At 46.9% G+C, this 15,176-nt stretch overlaps 1 protein-coding gene across 1 annotated transcript in view; it reads right to left on the reverse strand.

The window, feature by feature from the left end:
• Positions 1-15,176, reverse strand: part of LOC124284353 — a 166,157-nt gene that overhangs the window by 21,438 nt on the left and 129,543 nt on the right. Inside the window, 12 exon segments of the mRNA XM_046720439.1 lie at positions 155-317; positions 1,137-1,516; positions 1,982-2,173; positions 2,538-2,699; positions 3,180-3,403; positions 3,664-3,918; positions 4,733-4,798; positions 4,801-4,869; positions 5,805-5,956; positions 6,414-6,601; positions 7,314-7,483; positions 14,985-15,125. Coding sequence (XP_046576395.1) covers positions 155-317; positions 1,137-1,516; positions 1,982-2,173; positions 2,538-2,699; positions 3,180-3,403; positions 3,664-3,918; positions 4,733-4,798; positions 4,801-4,869; positions 5,805-5,956; positions 6,414-6,601; positions 7,314-7,483; positions 14,985-15,125 — 2,162 coding nt within the window.

The following is a 15,176-nucleotide window of genomic DNA, read 5'->3' on the forward strand; positions in this document are numbered from 1 at the left end:
GCAGGATGGATGGACATGGTTGTACACAGCCTTTGGCCATATCGTGGCAGGATGGATGGACATGGTTGTATGGACATGGCAGAATTAAATCACAAAACCACAAGCTGGAGAACTAGAAGAGAAAGTGCACTTTTGCTGTATTTACTGTACTCACCATTTTCTTGTCCGTGTTGGAGTTGAGGTAGAAGACGTATACACCAGGCTCAGTAAATTTGTATGCAAAAAGGGTCGTTGCCGTCGAAAGTTGAGCTTGGGCTTCACTCAATGCTCGGAAACCTCCATAGTCAAAGTCAGAGTTGGTATTGTAGAGGTTATTCCTGCAATGAGTGAGTGAGGATGATTTAGTACCACTTTTAATGGTATTTAAGTTATACACCCATGATTACATGACCCCGCTGTCCTAATGGCTGCATCTAAGCACAGTGAATTCCAGTGCTTTGGATATTCTGTCAGTAAAGAGTGAGTGAGTGAGTATGGTCTTAGGCCGCTTTTAGCAATATTCCAGCAATATCACAGCGAGTGACAGCAGAAATGGGCTTCACACATTATACCCATGTGGCGAATTGAACCATGGTCTTCGTCGTAATGAGCGAACACATTAACCACTACGTTACCCTACCACCCCTAGTGGGTAAGGTACTGACAAACCTACTAATATGATCTGGGCAAATAATGGCAACAATATATTGGTATTTAAAGCAGGTTCCTACAGGGAGGAAGCCAATACCTATTTCTCAATAGCTCATAAATCACCATTCATTCTCACAATATTATAAGACATTTCTCAGCTATAAAAATAGGTCAGGAAAACTTGTGAAAAAAAGACTTACAAATTTTCTTTCAGTTTATCATGGTAGCAAAACAGACATAAGCTACAATAATCAAAGGAATGTAACTCTTTTTCCTTGTTCTTTTTCTTACAAGGTTTAGGGTGTCAAAGTGAGTGAGTGAGTATTGTTTTATACTGCTTTTAGCAATATTGCAGTGGGGACAGCAGAAATGGGCTTCACACATTGTAACCATGTGGGCAATCGAACCCTGGTCTTCAGTATGACGAGCGAACACTTTTACTACTAGGCTACCCCACCACCCCTCAGGGTATCAAAGAAGTAAAGATAAATGAAAAACACCCCAACCTGTCATAAACTGGGTAGTGGTCATTTGTCACATAGAAGAACATGATCTCTCCAAAGGTCAGACAGACAGTTGGGTTGGAAACACCAGTGAACAGTGAGCTGTTGACAGATGAGGTCGCGAGCAGACGTCGACGTCCAAGTATGGCTGTGTTGTAATCGGTGTCCTGTGTGATGTTACCGGTGTAGTCTCCCTTGGTGTGGCTGTTAACCCAGTCGTAGAGCTGCAGAGGGTCGGGTTCGTAAATACCGAGGAAACCAGTTTCACTCATTTCACAGATGTGAATGGGGATTTCGCTACCATCAAGGTTCTCACACTGGTCTTCTGTGATAGCGCTACGAGTGTTGATAGCTGTTAGCAGGTTCTTGGATGGAATCTGGCTCTGGAAAATAGAATAGAATATGCACATAGATTCCCAAACACAGTGTGATAATAAAGCGTTAAGTCGCTAACATTAACAACGCGATTCATACTCACAGTCACTAATATATTTTTCATCAAACTGATAAGCCACCATGTACAAAAAGGATGGGATGACAAAAGTTTTGCCCGTGCCCCATGAAGATCCGGGTTAGAATTAATCTTAAGCAACCCATACTTGTCGTAGGAGGCAACTAACAAGATCGGGTGGTCAGACTCGCTGACTTCGTTGTCACATGTCATTGCATCCCAATTGCCTAGATCGCTGCTCATGCTGTTGATCCCTGGATTGTGTGTCTGGTCCAGACTCGATTATTTACAGACCGGCGCCATATAGCTGGAATATTGCTGAATGTGGCGTTAAACAACAAACCAACCAACTCAATCAACTGTGATGCAATGTCTGTAAATACTGTGAGCTTCTTACAATTAAAGATCCATTTGCGAGCCTTAGCTCTATGTGGGTCTCCAGTGGTTTTTCTGCACAAATGAACTTGATCCTTTTTCGCTGAGCTCGACGACACTCCAGATTGCACAGGACCTCCAGATCATCAGACCGACACAGGCACAGTCCTAGGTTCCTGTCGAAGCCACGGTAGCTGGTCACACCATCACACACCTACAACACAACAATTTATTGAGTGTTCAAATACATCAAAGTTTAAACTTGTTAAATGTTTTCTATCCTACACAAAACTATCAAGGGTACCACATGAGTGATTTTACGTTTTATGCTGCTTTTATCGATATTCCCAAACAAACTGAGCACTATGACTATCATAAGTGTATGTGTTTTGTGGAACACAGACCTAGACCATTTAAGCCTTGTTCACATGCACCCCTTTTGCCCCATGGGTATTTTGTCCCTGGGGGTAAATTTACCCACAGGGGGAAAGGGCAAAATTGTGTCTGCGTGTACATTACAAGTATGGGGTGTGCATTGTCGGAGATTGCATTATCCATTGTCTCATACTCATACTCACCTTTTCACTGCAGTATGTCTGCCATTGGGTCTCTGTGAGGCACTGACCGGTCTGTGTTCTGTAAGTCCCCTCGACACAAAGGTCGTACACCTGCTTGGTGCAGTCCTGAAGGCCATCTACTTGGAGGTATCCAGCTTTACAGGGGCATGTGCGGTCACTTGGCTGCAGTAGCAAGTACATGTTTATTATAGCACCCCATTTCCATTCATTGATGTACTACTGTATCACCACTTCTAGAAGCTCCTTGAAGACTTTTCAATCAGTTATCATAACTGTCATTTTTGGGAAAAACGCTCAACGCAAGTTGCATCTAAATAACATGATAAAAGCTCAAATGATATAACTTTGGAAAACCTCGTGAAGATGCGGGTTAGAATTGGTCTTCAGTAACCCATGCTTGTCAAAAAAGGCGACTAATGGGATCAGGTGGTCAGGCTCACTGACTTGGTTGACACGTGTCATCGTATCTGAATTATGTAGATGCTTATGCTGTTGTTCACTGGATGTTCTGGTCCAGATTTGATTATTTACAGACAATAACAATAAACAATACACACAAACACAGATGTCCTTTCAACAGCTAGCAGTTCAACTTTAAAGAGTTTTAGGTAATTCATCTGAGGAATGTCATGTTTGTCTCACCTGGAAATCTCGTCCAGATCCAGTACAGTCACAGTATGTAGCGCCTACGTTCACCTGGGATGCCTCGCCTCCACACGTGAAGCAGCCGGTCTGCGCCTCCAGGTTGTTGAAGTGATTCACTGGGCATGCTCGGCAGTCATACACACTTCCTGCCTCTTGATCAGGTTGGAAAGTTCCAGGGCGGCAAGGCGATGGTGCGAAGCTGCCGGCAGGACAATAGTAACCTGTGGACATGGACAAACAAATACTGAGTGAGGGAGTGAGTGAATGAGATGAGTGGGAGACTGAGAGAGTGAGTGAGTGAGTGAGTGAGTGAGTGAGTGAGAGTGAGTGAGTGAGTGAGTGAGTGAGTGAGTAGAACATATTTAGTTACTAGAACATATTTCATTATACAGATATACACAATGGTTCTTCCTGTTGTGATTGCATGTTAATTACTCTATGCAAATTTCAACAGTCATGTTATACAAAATGGTTACTCTACCTGGTGGACAGGGATAAGAGTTGGTTGCTGGGAAACCGATGGCGACTGCTAGTGCGCTGTCATTGTACACAGGTCTGTCTGTTGTGGCTTCAGCAAGGCAGACAACTCCTGCCCGACAAATATCACATACAGCACGATGTTCATGAGCTCCAAACGTGCCAGGTTTGCAAGGCTCGCATGTGTCTTCAAAGGTCTGACGTGGTGATCCATCAAATTCCTTGAATCCCAGAGGGCACTTCTTTGGCTCAATAGCACCTAAAGGAAAATGGTCCCATTAGCTCATAGCAATGTAAAAGTGAGGTGAGATGAGGTGAAATGTTACTTGTTAAATACTTGAAGTTTATTGGTCAATGACATTTTAATATATTCCTATGTATCCATCCTGAACGATTCACAACTGCAAAAATATATACCCACTTTAATGGGAAAAGACATATTGCTGATCTCTGAGAAATAGATGTCTTGAACTCAACTAACTTCGCATCTCAACATCCATTTTCTGGTAAATGATAAGCATTACGAAGAAATATCTGTTGTTCATATATTCATTGGGGAATATGTCAGGAAGCACCTTGAACACTGAGATATTAACCTCTATTGTAATACACGTTGATTTATAAGTTGCGTTTATAGTGTATGTTTTTATTGCTAGGTTTTTGTGGATTTATTTGTCGTTTAATGCTGCACTTAGCAATATTTCAACTATACTGCGGCAGTCTGTAAATAATCAACTCTGGACCAGACAATCCAGTGATCAACATCATGAGCATTGGTCTACAGAATTGGGATATGATGACATGTCAACCAAGTCAGCGAGCCTGACCACCCGATCCCTGTCCTGTGTCTCCTACGACAAGCATGGGTTACTGAAGACCAATCCTAACCAGGATCATCACAGGTCCAAAACCATTACACAAAAAATCTGTTGTAGATATGTTCATTTGGGAATAAGGTATGAAGAACATTGAACACCCTGAGATATTAACCCATATTGTAATACATGTTGTATAATGACTTTACAGTGTATTTTAGGAGCATTAAGGATAATTGCATAGCCGTCACTTCTCACCAGCATCTGTCATGTTGCAATCATCCTGCGAGCCACAGTAATGTCCCTGGGGGCAGGGCAGGGGGAGCTGGAGCCGTTGGGACAGTAGTACCCAGGGGGGCATGGCTTCATGGTCATAGACATGTTGCAGTAATACCCTGGAAAAATGTCATTAGTTAAAACATTTCCTTGACCAAACAATTTATTTGGAATCCTTGGAATCTAAAATGATTTAAAATGGAAACAATTAAACCCTTATAATGGTATTTTGAATTTAAGGTGTAAATCTAATTAACATTAAATACTAAACTATAAACATAACATTTGTTTGGTTCCCGAATAACAGATCTATTGGATTGGATTTCATACCATTTTCAACAATTATTATTTTATTATTATTATAGGATATTTATATAGCGCACATATCCAGGCAACTAGTGCATGCTCAAGGCGCTGGTATTTTTTCCCTCAATCATTGGATGTCAATCTCAACAGCATATCGTATTATCAATCTCAACTCCCTGGGGAGTATACAACTCTTGCAGCCACTAGGCGCACCGAGTTATTGTGGCTTTCTCATCCTAACGAGGTACCCATTCACAGCTGGGTGGACTGGGACACATAGTCACAGTACTTTGTCCAAGTACACTGCATGTTGCTGTTCCCGCAACTAGGTGTTTGCACGTATTCATGTGGCCACCATCTGGTCATATACCAACGGATTCGTGGGTTCTTTTAAGTCCACAAGGTTGTGACACTAGGGGTTGTGACAACACTGAAAGAGTCTGCACACAAAGTTGACTCCAAGGTATTAACACCCGGTCACAGGTGGGCTCGATCCCGACACCTCAACCTCGCTGGATCACTAGCCTGGTGCCATTGTTTATATTCTAATATTTTTATTTATAGTAATCTTTAAACAAAATAGTTACAGAATATCAACTGGATATCACAACCAACCTGTCTGGCTTGTCACAATAGCATCTGGTATTGTTTAATGCAAAAGTCTACAACCTAGTGCTCTCTAGTCTGAGATAATCATGTTAAAAGAAGCACGTTTCTATAGTAACAGTATCTTAAGAAAAATTCTGACCTCCATGACACAAGGTTTGGTTCTGAGCTCCGAAGTCACAGAAGTAGCCCTGGTCACACTGTATTCCGGAGTACGTCATGTTTTCCTCTGGACAGTAGAAGCCTGCGGGGCACAGGGTACAGTCATCCACAGACCCTGCAGCAATTTCGTCTCTGGAACATATTAATATTCATCTCAAACTAATCCCTTACTTAACAAACAAATTTTTTACAAATAATCTCTATGACTGACTGACTGAGTTTGGTTTTACGCCGCTTTTAGCAATATTCCAGCAATATCACGGCAGGGGACACCACAAATGGGCTTCACTCATTGTACCCATATGGGGATTCGAACCCGGGTCTTCGGCGTGATGAGCCAACGCTTTAACCACTAGACTACCCCACCGCCCCTAATCTCTATGAAATTCAATTAACATTTTCATGTTGATTGACCCTTCCCATGACAGTTGTGAAAGCTTGTGTTTAGAGAGTGAGAATATTCAACCAATATTCACATTATATAATATAGGCCTGGAACAAGAACAGGTTTCACCATGTGGGGATTCAAACCCAGGTCTTGAACTAACACTGAACGAACACTTCCCCACCACCCTGTGTTGAAGCCTACCTGTATGTTCCCCGGGGACAGGCGACAGGTCCTGTAGTAGCGTTGATACAGTAGTATCCAGGGGGACAAGGGCTCACAGTGTAGTCAGCCATCCCAGACTCATTGCAGAAGTACCCTGGGGGACATGCTTTACACCAGCTGATATCCTTACCCCCCTCCTCATCGTTGTACGTTGTTGGAGGACAGGCCTGAAAACAAAATGAATGTTGCAATTAAAATTAATTAAATTGCAGGATCCACAGAGGAGGCCCCGTGAAGATCCAGGCTAGAATTGATCTTCAGTAACCCACGTTAGTCGCTCGCTGACTTGGTTGACACATGTTTTATCGTATCCCAATTGTGCAGATTGATGCACATGGTGTTGATCACTGGATTGTCTGGTCTAGACTCACTTATTTACAGACTGCCACCATATAGCTGGAATATTGCTGAGTGCAGCATAAAACTTAAATCACTCACTCACAGAGGGGTATCTAAAAATTATGATGAATAGTGAAGCCCTGTTTCCTGTGAACTGTTAATTCAGAGAGCCTAGCTTCCTACCGTACAATGACTGCAAGGAAGATTGATTCATATATATGAAGGGACAATACCCTGGGAATAAGCATAAAGACAAGTGTGATGAGGGCTTTTTCATATTTAATAATAATAATAATAATAAGTCATCTTCTATAGCGCACAGTCTCCAAACATCAAGTGATTGTTCGCGACGCTTTATCAGAATCTGAGTATTATTTTCCCAGATAACCCAAGCTGCTGTTAGGCGCTAGAAGGTTATAGTCACGTAACTTTTTCCGACCAGATATTTTCAAAATATCAGCAGACATCTCAGCGTTTTTCAAATTTCTTCTCTAATCAGTAATTAAAAACTGTTTCTCAGAATTGGTGAAATGTGTTTACCTTCATAGGAAGACCAACAGGACAGTAGTGGCCAGCAAGGCAGGGCTCGGAGATGGTCGAGTTCTGGGGACATATTCGACCTCCAGGGCATGCATCACACTCAGACACATCCTTGGCTCCTTCCTTGTCAATGAATCGGGATTCAGGACACTTCATTGGCATTTTCGTACCTAAGGAAATAAACAAACTTCAGTATGCATTCTAAAACTTCAGTATGCATTGTAAAAACTTCAGTGTGCATTGTAAAAACTTCAGTGTGCATTGTAAAAACTTCAGTGTGCATTGTAACAACAGATTCTGTAATTTGTGTGTACATTGTAATGACTTCTTCACTTACAATAATAAGTTCAGTATGCACTTGAAGAAAGATCAGTATCATGGCACTAATGTTTGTACACATGGCAAACACTTCTGTGTTAATAATTTTCGTACACACCCTAATATTATGTGCACCAGATAATTACTTTTACTTTTCTTAACTGGACATGGATCCAAAACCCAGAACACACTGTCTGATTGGTTGATTGAGTGCGATCTTCATATATACTAACAGTGTGTTGAGAGGAATGTTTTATCATTTTGGGGATAACCAGTCTCAAACCTATGTCTGTTGTCATAGAGTGAGTGAGTGAGTGAGTTTAGTTTTATGCCGCTTTTAGCAATAGTCCAGCAATATCACGGCGGGGTGACACCAGAAATGAGCTTCACACATTGTACCCACATGGGGAATTGAAACCGGGTCTTCGGCATGATGAGAGAACGCTTTAACCACTAGGCTACCCCACAGCCCCTTTTGCCATAGAACAGTTACAACATGATATAAGAATCTCAATTTAGTTTTCTGTATTTCAATATGTGCACATAGCTGTCAAAAAAATGTAATTTTTAGAGTAAAATTGATATTTTATACTTATCCTGACTCATGCTCTTTTGCTTGTCTTCTTCTTCTTGCGAACATAGTGGAACACTTGTATCTCCTTATTTGAAGCTCCCTTCAAAATAAAATCACTAATTGGTACTCACCACGAGTTGCTCCCCTTTGTTTCCCCTGGCGGGAAAGGTGTCGCCACCCTCTGGCCATGTGCTCCACTCTCTCCTGATTTAGCGAGCCCAACACTTGAACTTACAGGGAAATCCAAAGTGTTATGTGGGGAGGATGGGAGGGCTAACCTCATGAGTCAGGATAAGTATAAAATATCAATTTTACTCTAAAATTACATATTTTTCCTTATCCTGACTCATGCTCTTTTGCTTGTAGCATCCCTCCCGGAACGGAGGTGGGTAACAGAATACTTTGGATTTATAATTAGTGATTTTGTATAGATATGCTATCGTATCCTCTGGGAACTTCAATGAAGGCTTAGATTTAGGATGTTTCCTGTATAAAGAAAACCATAGGTTATATAAAGCCATTAAAGGGGAATTACATTATGAATATATTGAACAATACATATAAATTATATATATATATATAGGTGACTCTGATAGAGGCACTGAAATTGACTATACCAAAGTATATGCTTAAGGTTGAATACTTAAGCTGAACATATATACATAGCCCTAAAACTCAAGTGAGTTATAAGCTAGATGAGTTGATAATGGCGTGATAAAAGTGCTTTACCGGCTCCAAATAGCTGCAGAGCAGATCTCTTCAATGGGGAGTGCCAGCTGCAAAGCTTTTGATGCTGCTACTGCCCTGACCGAAAGTGAGCCTTCAACCCTCAGGGGAGGCTTGCCCTTAGCCTGATAAGCCGCACAAATATTGTCGAAACAAGCCAGCGAGAGACAAAGTTTGCTTGCTCGCTGGCAGACCAGCCTTCTTCCGCCACCGTGAACAACAGAACAGCTTGGTACCCGCATCGATCCCCCGCGCTCGCTTGATATAGACTTTGAGCCGCTTTACGGACATCCAACGGGTGAGTGCTCAGAGGAGTGGTCCCCGGCGTGGAAGGCTGGGTAAGAGTAGGAAGTTCGATAGGAGCTGTCACATGGAAAGCGTGATCGACCTTCGGTCGGGTAAGCATCTGGGAGGCTTAATGCTGACACGATCCGTGTGAAACACAGTCAGCCGGGTCGGACGACATAGCATGTATATCGCCGACTCTTCGACCAGATGTTACCGCCACCAGAAACACAGCTTTCCAGGTCAACAACTGAATGGAAATAGCCGAGTAGGTGTGAGAAAGTGGGACCGACAGCCAATCGAAAGCACGATCGACAAATCCCAAGGTGGACTGGTTCGCCTGAGAGCAGGTCTAATCCGCTCCGCCAGCTAGAAAGCGCCAAATGAGAGGGTGCTGCCCCAGAAGAGCACCATCGACAGGGTGTGAAAAGTGGAAATAGCGGTGGAGTAGCCCATTAATGGTCGGGTAAGCCGCCAGGCCTTCTTCCAAACGAAGCTTGCAAAAACTCCAATACTGGACTAAATCCGCGAGAAAAGGGATCTGCAATGCCCTATCTGAACACCAGCCAGCATAGCGGACCACCTATCCTCATACTGAACGCTTGTCGAATCCCGCCGAAGCCAGAATTGTGTCTGCAACTGCTGCAGGAATTCGCGCGCCTCGAGGTTAGACCTGACAGAGGCCAAGCCACCCACTGAATCCGCGGATTTGGGTGGGGCGCTCCGCTCTGAGTGAGAATGTCCGGTCGCAAAGGTAATAGAACAGGAGGCTGAGCCAGAAACCTGAGAATTACCGGAAACCAGCTCTGTGGACGCCAAAGCGGTGCCAGTAGCACAAGTAGCCGAGCTGGCTGGGTGGACAGCTGTGAAAGGACACGGGAATGAGTGGTAACGGGCGGAACGCCCAGAGCACTTTTGCCCGTCCAATCCAGCAGGAAGCGCCGGCAGCCAACGCCCTCTGGTCCGTATCCGAGAGCAGAACATCGGTGTTCGATGCGCCCCGCCGGACGCAAACAGATCCACCTCGAACGCACCCGCATACAACTGGGGAGATTACTGTGAATATCTGCCTGTCGAAGCATCCACTGCGGGGCCAGGATCCGGGCGAGAGAGCCGCGATCTGCTCGCGACGTTCTCCAGCCCCGGAGATAAACAGGGAGTACCTGACAATCGTGATTGGTCGCTTCCAGAGGAGAAAGTCCCACGCTTCCCCGAGGAGCTGGGGACACCGTGCCTCCCCTGCTTCAGGATGTATGCGACATGGCCGCCTGGTTGTCTAACTGAAGACGGACTACCTGGCCACGGACATGCTCTCTGAAGCCGAATACCAACGCGACAGCTCTCAGCTCCAACACGTTGATGTGAAGGTGAGCTTCGGCTTCGACCAGAGTCCGAAGCCGACAGACTGCCCAGAACGCCCCAGCCCGTGAGGGACGATCTGTCTGAACTGTGAGAGCTGGCCGGGATTTCCAAGGGGAACCCTGGTGAGATTCCCCGACATTTGTCCACCACTGAAGGTGAGGTGTCAACCACTCGGGGACTGTGAGACTGCGCCCAGATCCTCCGCGGTGAGTCCACAGCCCAGCCAAAGCTTGCTGTATGGGACGCATCTCAACCGCTACCGCCACACTACAGAGATCGTCGCCGCCATATGGCCCAGTAGACGGAGCCAAGTCCGTGCTGGTGCCTGGGGCTGGAGAGGAATGAAGATACCATCTCCGAACTCTGGTGACCCGGTCGGGCGACAAGGAAACGAGATCCTTGTTCGCTTGAATCGGCTCCAAGAAAAACCAAGTCCTGGGTGGGTACCAGGTCGGATTTCTTGAGGTTGATGATCCACCCCAGTCGAAGTTAGAATGTCTATCACTGTGTGAGTAGCATCTTGACTCGCTGGCTGTGTTAGTGCTCCGAGCAACCAGTCGTCTAGGTAAGGGTAACAACGCCTTCCTTGCGAGCGAAGCTAGGGTAGCTGGGACTAACATGAGCTTGGTGAACACCCCTTGGGGCAGTCGATATGCCGAAGGGGAGCACCCTGAATTGGTAATACATCCCGCCGTAAGAGAACCGGAGGTACTGCTTGAACGAGGGATGTATGGGTACATGCAGATATCGCGATTCTTTAGGTCGATTGACGGAGCCAATCGCCGGGCTGAACAGATGAGATCACCGAGCCGCAGTGTCTCCATCTTGAAGGATGGTACTTCGAAAGCATCGCGATTCAACCCCTGAGGTTGAGAATCGGATCGGAACCCGCCTTTCTTTCTTCGAAGCACGGGAGTAAAATCCCCGCCTGTTCCTCTCCGGTGGAATGCGCCGATTGGCGGACTTGTCCAGCAGAGCCTGAACTTCGTCCGCGCTAATATGTCCGCCCTGGCTAGGCATGACGGCACCGAGGCGCCGTCGTATGCCGGTGAAGTCGGGCGGACCTCGCCTTCACAGTGGGAGATGGCCTATGCTGACCGTGGCCAGCACCCAAAGCTGTTGTTGGTAGCCTTCTCCCATTCCGCAGGAATAGAGAGAGGCGCCTCCCACTGGGATATGGGGTAGGAGCGCTGCGGCGTGGACCCTAGTAGCGGAGCTGACTGGTGTGACACACGCGCTTGAGCGGCAGCCTGTTGGGTTAACGGGAGGTCGGGCAGACCTCCCGCTACCGCCGGGAAAGGCTGGGAGCTAGTCGAGGACTGCTCCTTGCCCCTACCCTTGGCGGACCTACTCCTCCGCCACCTACCAGCGGCGGCCAGCCGGCAGACTCGGGTGTAGGCTGCACCCCGGCGGAGGAAGGTGGCACGGAGCTGGGGCAGACACCCGCTGGTGCTCCAACAAGGCCTTAGAATCCTTGAAGGAGGTAGCTGCAGCGGCAGCCTCCCGCATGACCTGCTGTGCCCCCGGAAAGAGGGTCGCCCCAGACGGAAAGGGAGAGCCAGCAAGGTCTGCTGTGTTGCTGCGAAGTACCTAGACGCCGACAGCCACAGCCTGCGCATCCCCATGACTGCGCATTTCATCACCGCCGACGCAGCAGACCGCAAAGAGTCGCCAGCCGGTGAGCCTGAACTTCCGACAGCTGACGGAGTAGCATTTATTACGCGGGCGACATCGCCGCCAGCATGCCCCTCCCCTCCAGGGCCGACCTCTGTATCGGCGGGAGAGGTAGGCCTCATGGACCACCACCCGCACCTGCTGCATCGCTGCCCGTAGACCTCCTCGTAGGGTCCGTACGCCGCGTCGCAGGGGATGCTCCCGCGAGGCAAAAGGTGGAGTGAGGCGCCTTGCCGAAAGCAGCGGAGCTGCTTCGAGGAAGCCGAGCCTCCCCAGGGCGACGGAAGTGAAAACACACTCGCCCACGATCGGTACGACGAACAGGGAATCCTCCCAAGCTGGAAGCGCCGCGACGAAGTTCAGGTAAGTCAAACCTGACTCGGGTACCAGACAAGAGGGGATCGACCACGTCCCCGCGATCAACGATGGCAGAATGCGGAGCTGCGTCTGTGAGGGTTGCCTAGGGCAAACGCCTCACCAGGCAAGCGGAACTCAGTCAGTCCACGCGCAACCAGCAGGCACCGCGCCTGGGGTAGGCCCTCGGCAATTCTCTGCCGGACCTCCCCGCAAGCGTCGAAGCAAAACGGAAGCTGCCGCCATGCTCCTCGACCTCCCGAAGCTCCATTGCCTGGCGTCCGAGCCCGAAGTCAGAGGCTGGGTCTCCTCCGTGAAGAGGACCCTAACCTCGGACCCGGTGGACTGCCTAGCTGGGCACCACAGGAAGGGAGGAACAGACCGACTGCTCCACGCCAGCGCCAGCCGGCGGCGGTGGACCCGTGTCGGTGACGCTGGAGGCAGGCCAGGCAGAACTGGTGCCTCCGCCTCATCATCGGGCGGTGCGCAGGGACCGGAATACCAGGAATACTCAACGCCCAAGCGCCAAGCTCCCGAGGGGACTGGGAGCACCTCCCTCTCCGGAGCAGCCGAGGCGTCCGGACCCGAAGCCAGAGGCAACGGATCGACAGACGCCTCAAGGCTGAGGGATCTAGCCGAGGCCGGCGATCCCACCCCCGGACTCTCCGCCCCCCGTCCGGAGTGGGCGAGGAACTCCTGGCGGAGACCTCCAACCGACTCCCGAACGAAGGACTTCATTGAGTCCATCTGCTTCTGAAACATCGACTCCATTAGAGACATGTCAAAACCACTCGAAGTGGTAGGAGAGGGGGAAGGGCCACGGGATTTTTTCCTTTTGGACGCCGCTTAGATTTTGACGGGGAACCTTAGGCCAGGTCCCTCCGCCTCACGCATCTCGCCGGTAAAACAGGGTGTCGGCCGCCCGCCTCTTCTGTGCCCGGGAAAAGGCCAGACAAATTGAACATGTATCAGCCACATGGCCCGCCTTCTCCAGACAGGCCACGATTGGGAGTGACTGTCAGCCCGGGAATACTTCCCCACAGACCCAACAACAGGTAAAAGCCTGAAACAAACCGTAAACATGTTAGTTAACTTGTGGCCAGCAGCAGAGAAACACGTGAAAACATTGAAAAATACGCGTGAAGGTTACCACGGAAAGTAATAGTTGGTTTTAAAACGCAATATTACGACCACGCCGCACGCTTAAACTTCCCTCGGCCATGGCAGAGCAAACTTAAGTAAACCACGGAAAGTTTATGCGATTTTGATAGTACTTATACAAAGTCACAATTATGAAACAACCACTGTAAGGCTTTACTGTTATTGTTTTAGACAAATAAAACCAAACATACAGGTGGTGTCTCAGACATCTTAAAATACAGCGCGACGGCTCATGAAAGGTAATCACAAAGCTAACGTCTGTTCAGGGCCGTGACAGCAGAAGGAATGATGATACGGGTCTAGGAGCCTACCCAGTTGGTGCGCATGCGTTAAGGGAGGTAACTCCGTGAGGTAGGGTCCGTATAATAAGTAAAAGAGTTTATTTATTGTACAATCTTTTTATTCAAAAAACATTGATACAACTGTCACAGGACATTTTACAGCCGGAAAATGCATAATATGTACCCCAAGGACGATCTCTCTGAAAAAGAATTCAGTGTGCATTGTAAAAACTTCAGTGTGCATTGTAACAACAGATTCTGTAATTTGTGTGTACATTGTAATGACTTCTTCACTTACAATAATAAGTTCAGTATGCACTTGAAGAAAGATCAGTATCATGGCACTAATGTTTGTACACATGGCAAACACTTCTGTGTTAATAATTTTCGTACACACCCTAATATTATGTGCACCAGATAATTACTTTTACTTTTCTTAACTGGACATGGATCCAAAACCCAGAACACACTGTCTGATTGGTTGATTGAGTGCGATCTTCATATATACTAACAGTGTGTTGAGAGGAATGTTTTATCATTTTGGGGATAACCAGTCTCAAACCTATGTCTGTTGTCATAGAGTGAGTGAGTGAGTGAGTTTAGTTTTATGCCGCTTTTAGCAATAGTCCAGCAATATCACGGCGGGGTGACACCAGAAATGAGCTTCACACATTGTACCCACATGGGGAATTGAAACCGGGTCTTCGGCATGATGAGAGAACGCTTTAACCACTAGGCTACCCCACAGCCCCTTTTGCCATAGAACAGTTACAACATGATATAAGAATCTCAATTTAGTTTTCTGTATTTCAATATGTGCACATAGCTGTCAACAAAAATACAAATGTTTCATCAGAAATTAATACAGGATACAGTCATAATTTAATTCCCAGTAGGTGGTTCTTAACTTGTTTCCACTCATACTTCACAGCTTACCTTGAGGACAGTAGTAGCCATACGGACACAGAGTGCCATTGGGATAGAGCGTCCCATTGGGAGTGGGAGAACCGACTCCAGATAGACAGAAGTAGCCTGCAGCACAATCTGCTGTGATTCGTCCATTTATACAGTACTTCCCTGGATAAATAAATGGATAAATGGATAAACACCTCTGCTTGAAGCACCCTT

The sequence above is a fragment of the Haliotis rubra genome, unplaced genomic scaffold (genome assembly GCF_003918875.1).
Source record: "Haliotis rubra isolate DU_JTF1 unplaced genomic scaffold, ASM391887v1 Scf334, whole genome shotgun sequence".
Taxonomy (NCBI): Eukaryota; Metazoa; Mollusca; class Gastropoda; order Lepetellida; family Haliotidae; genus Haliotis; species Haliotis rubra.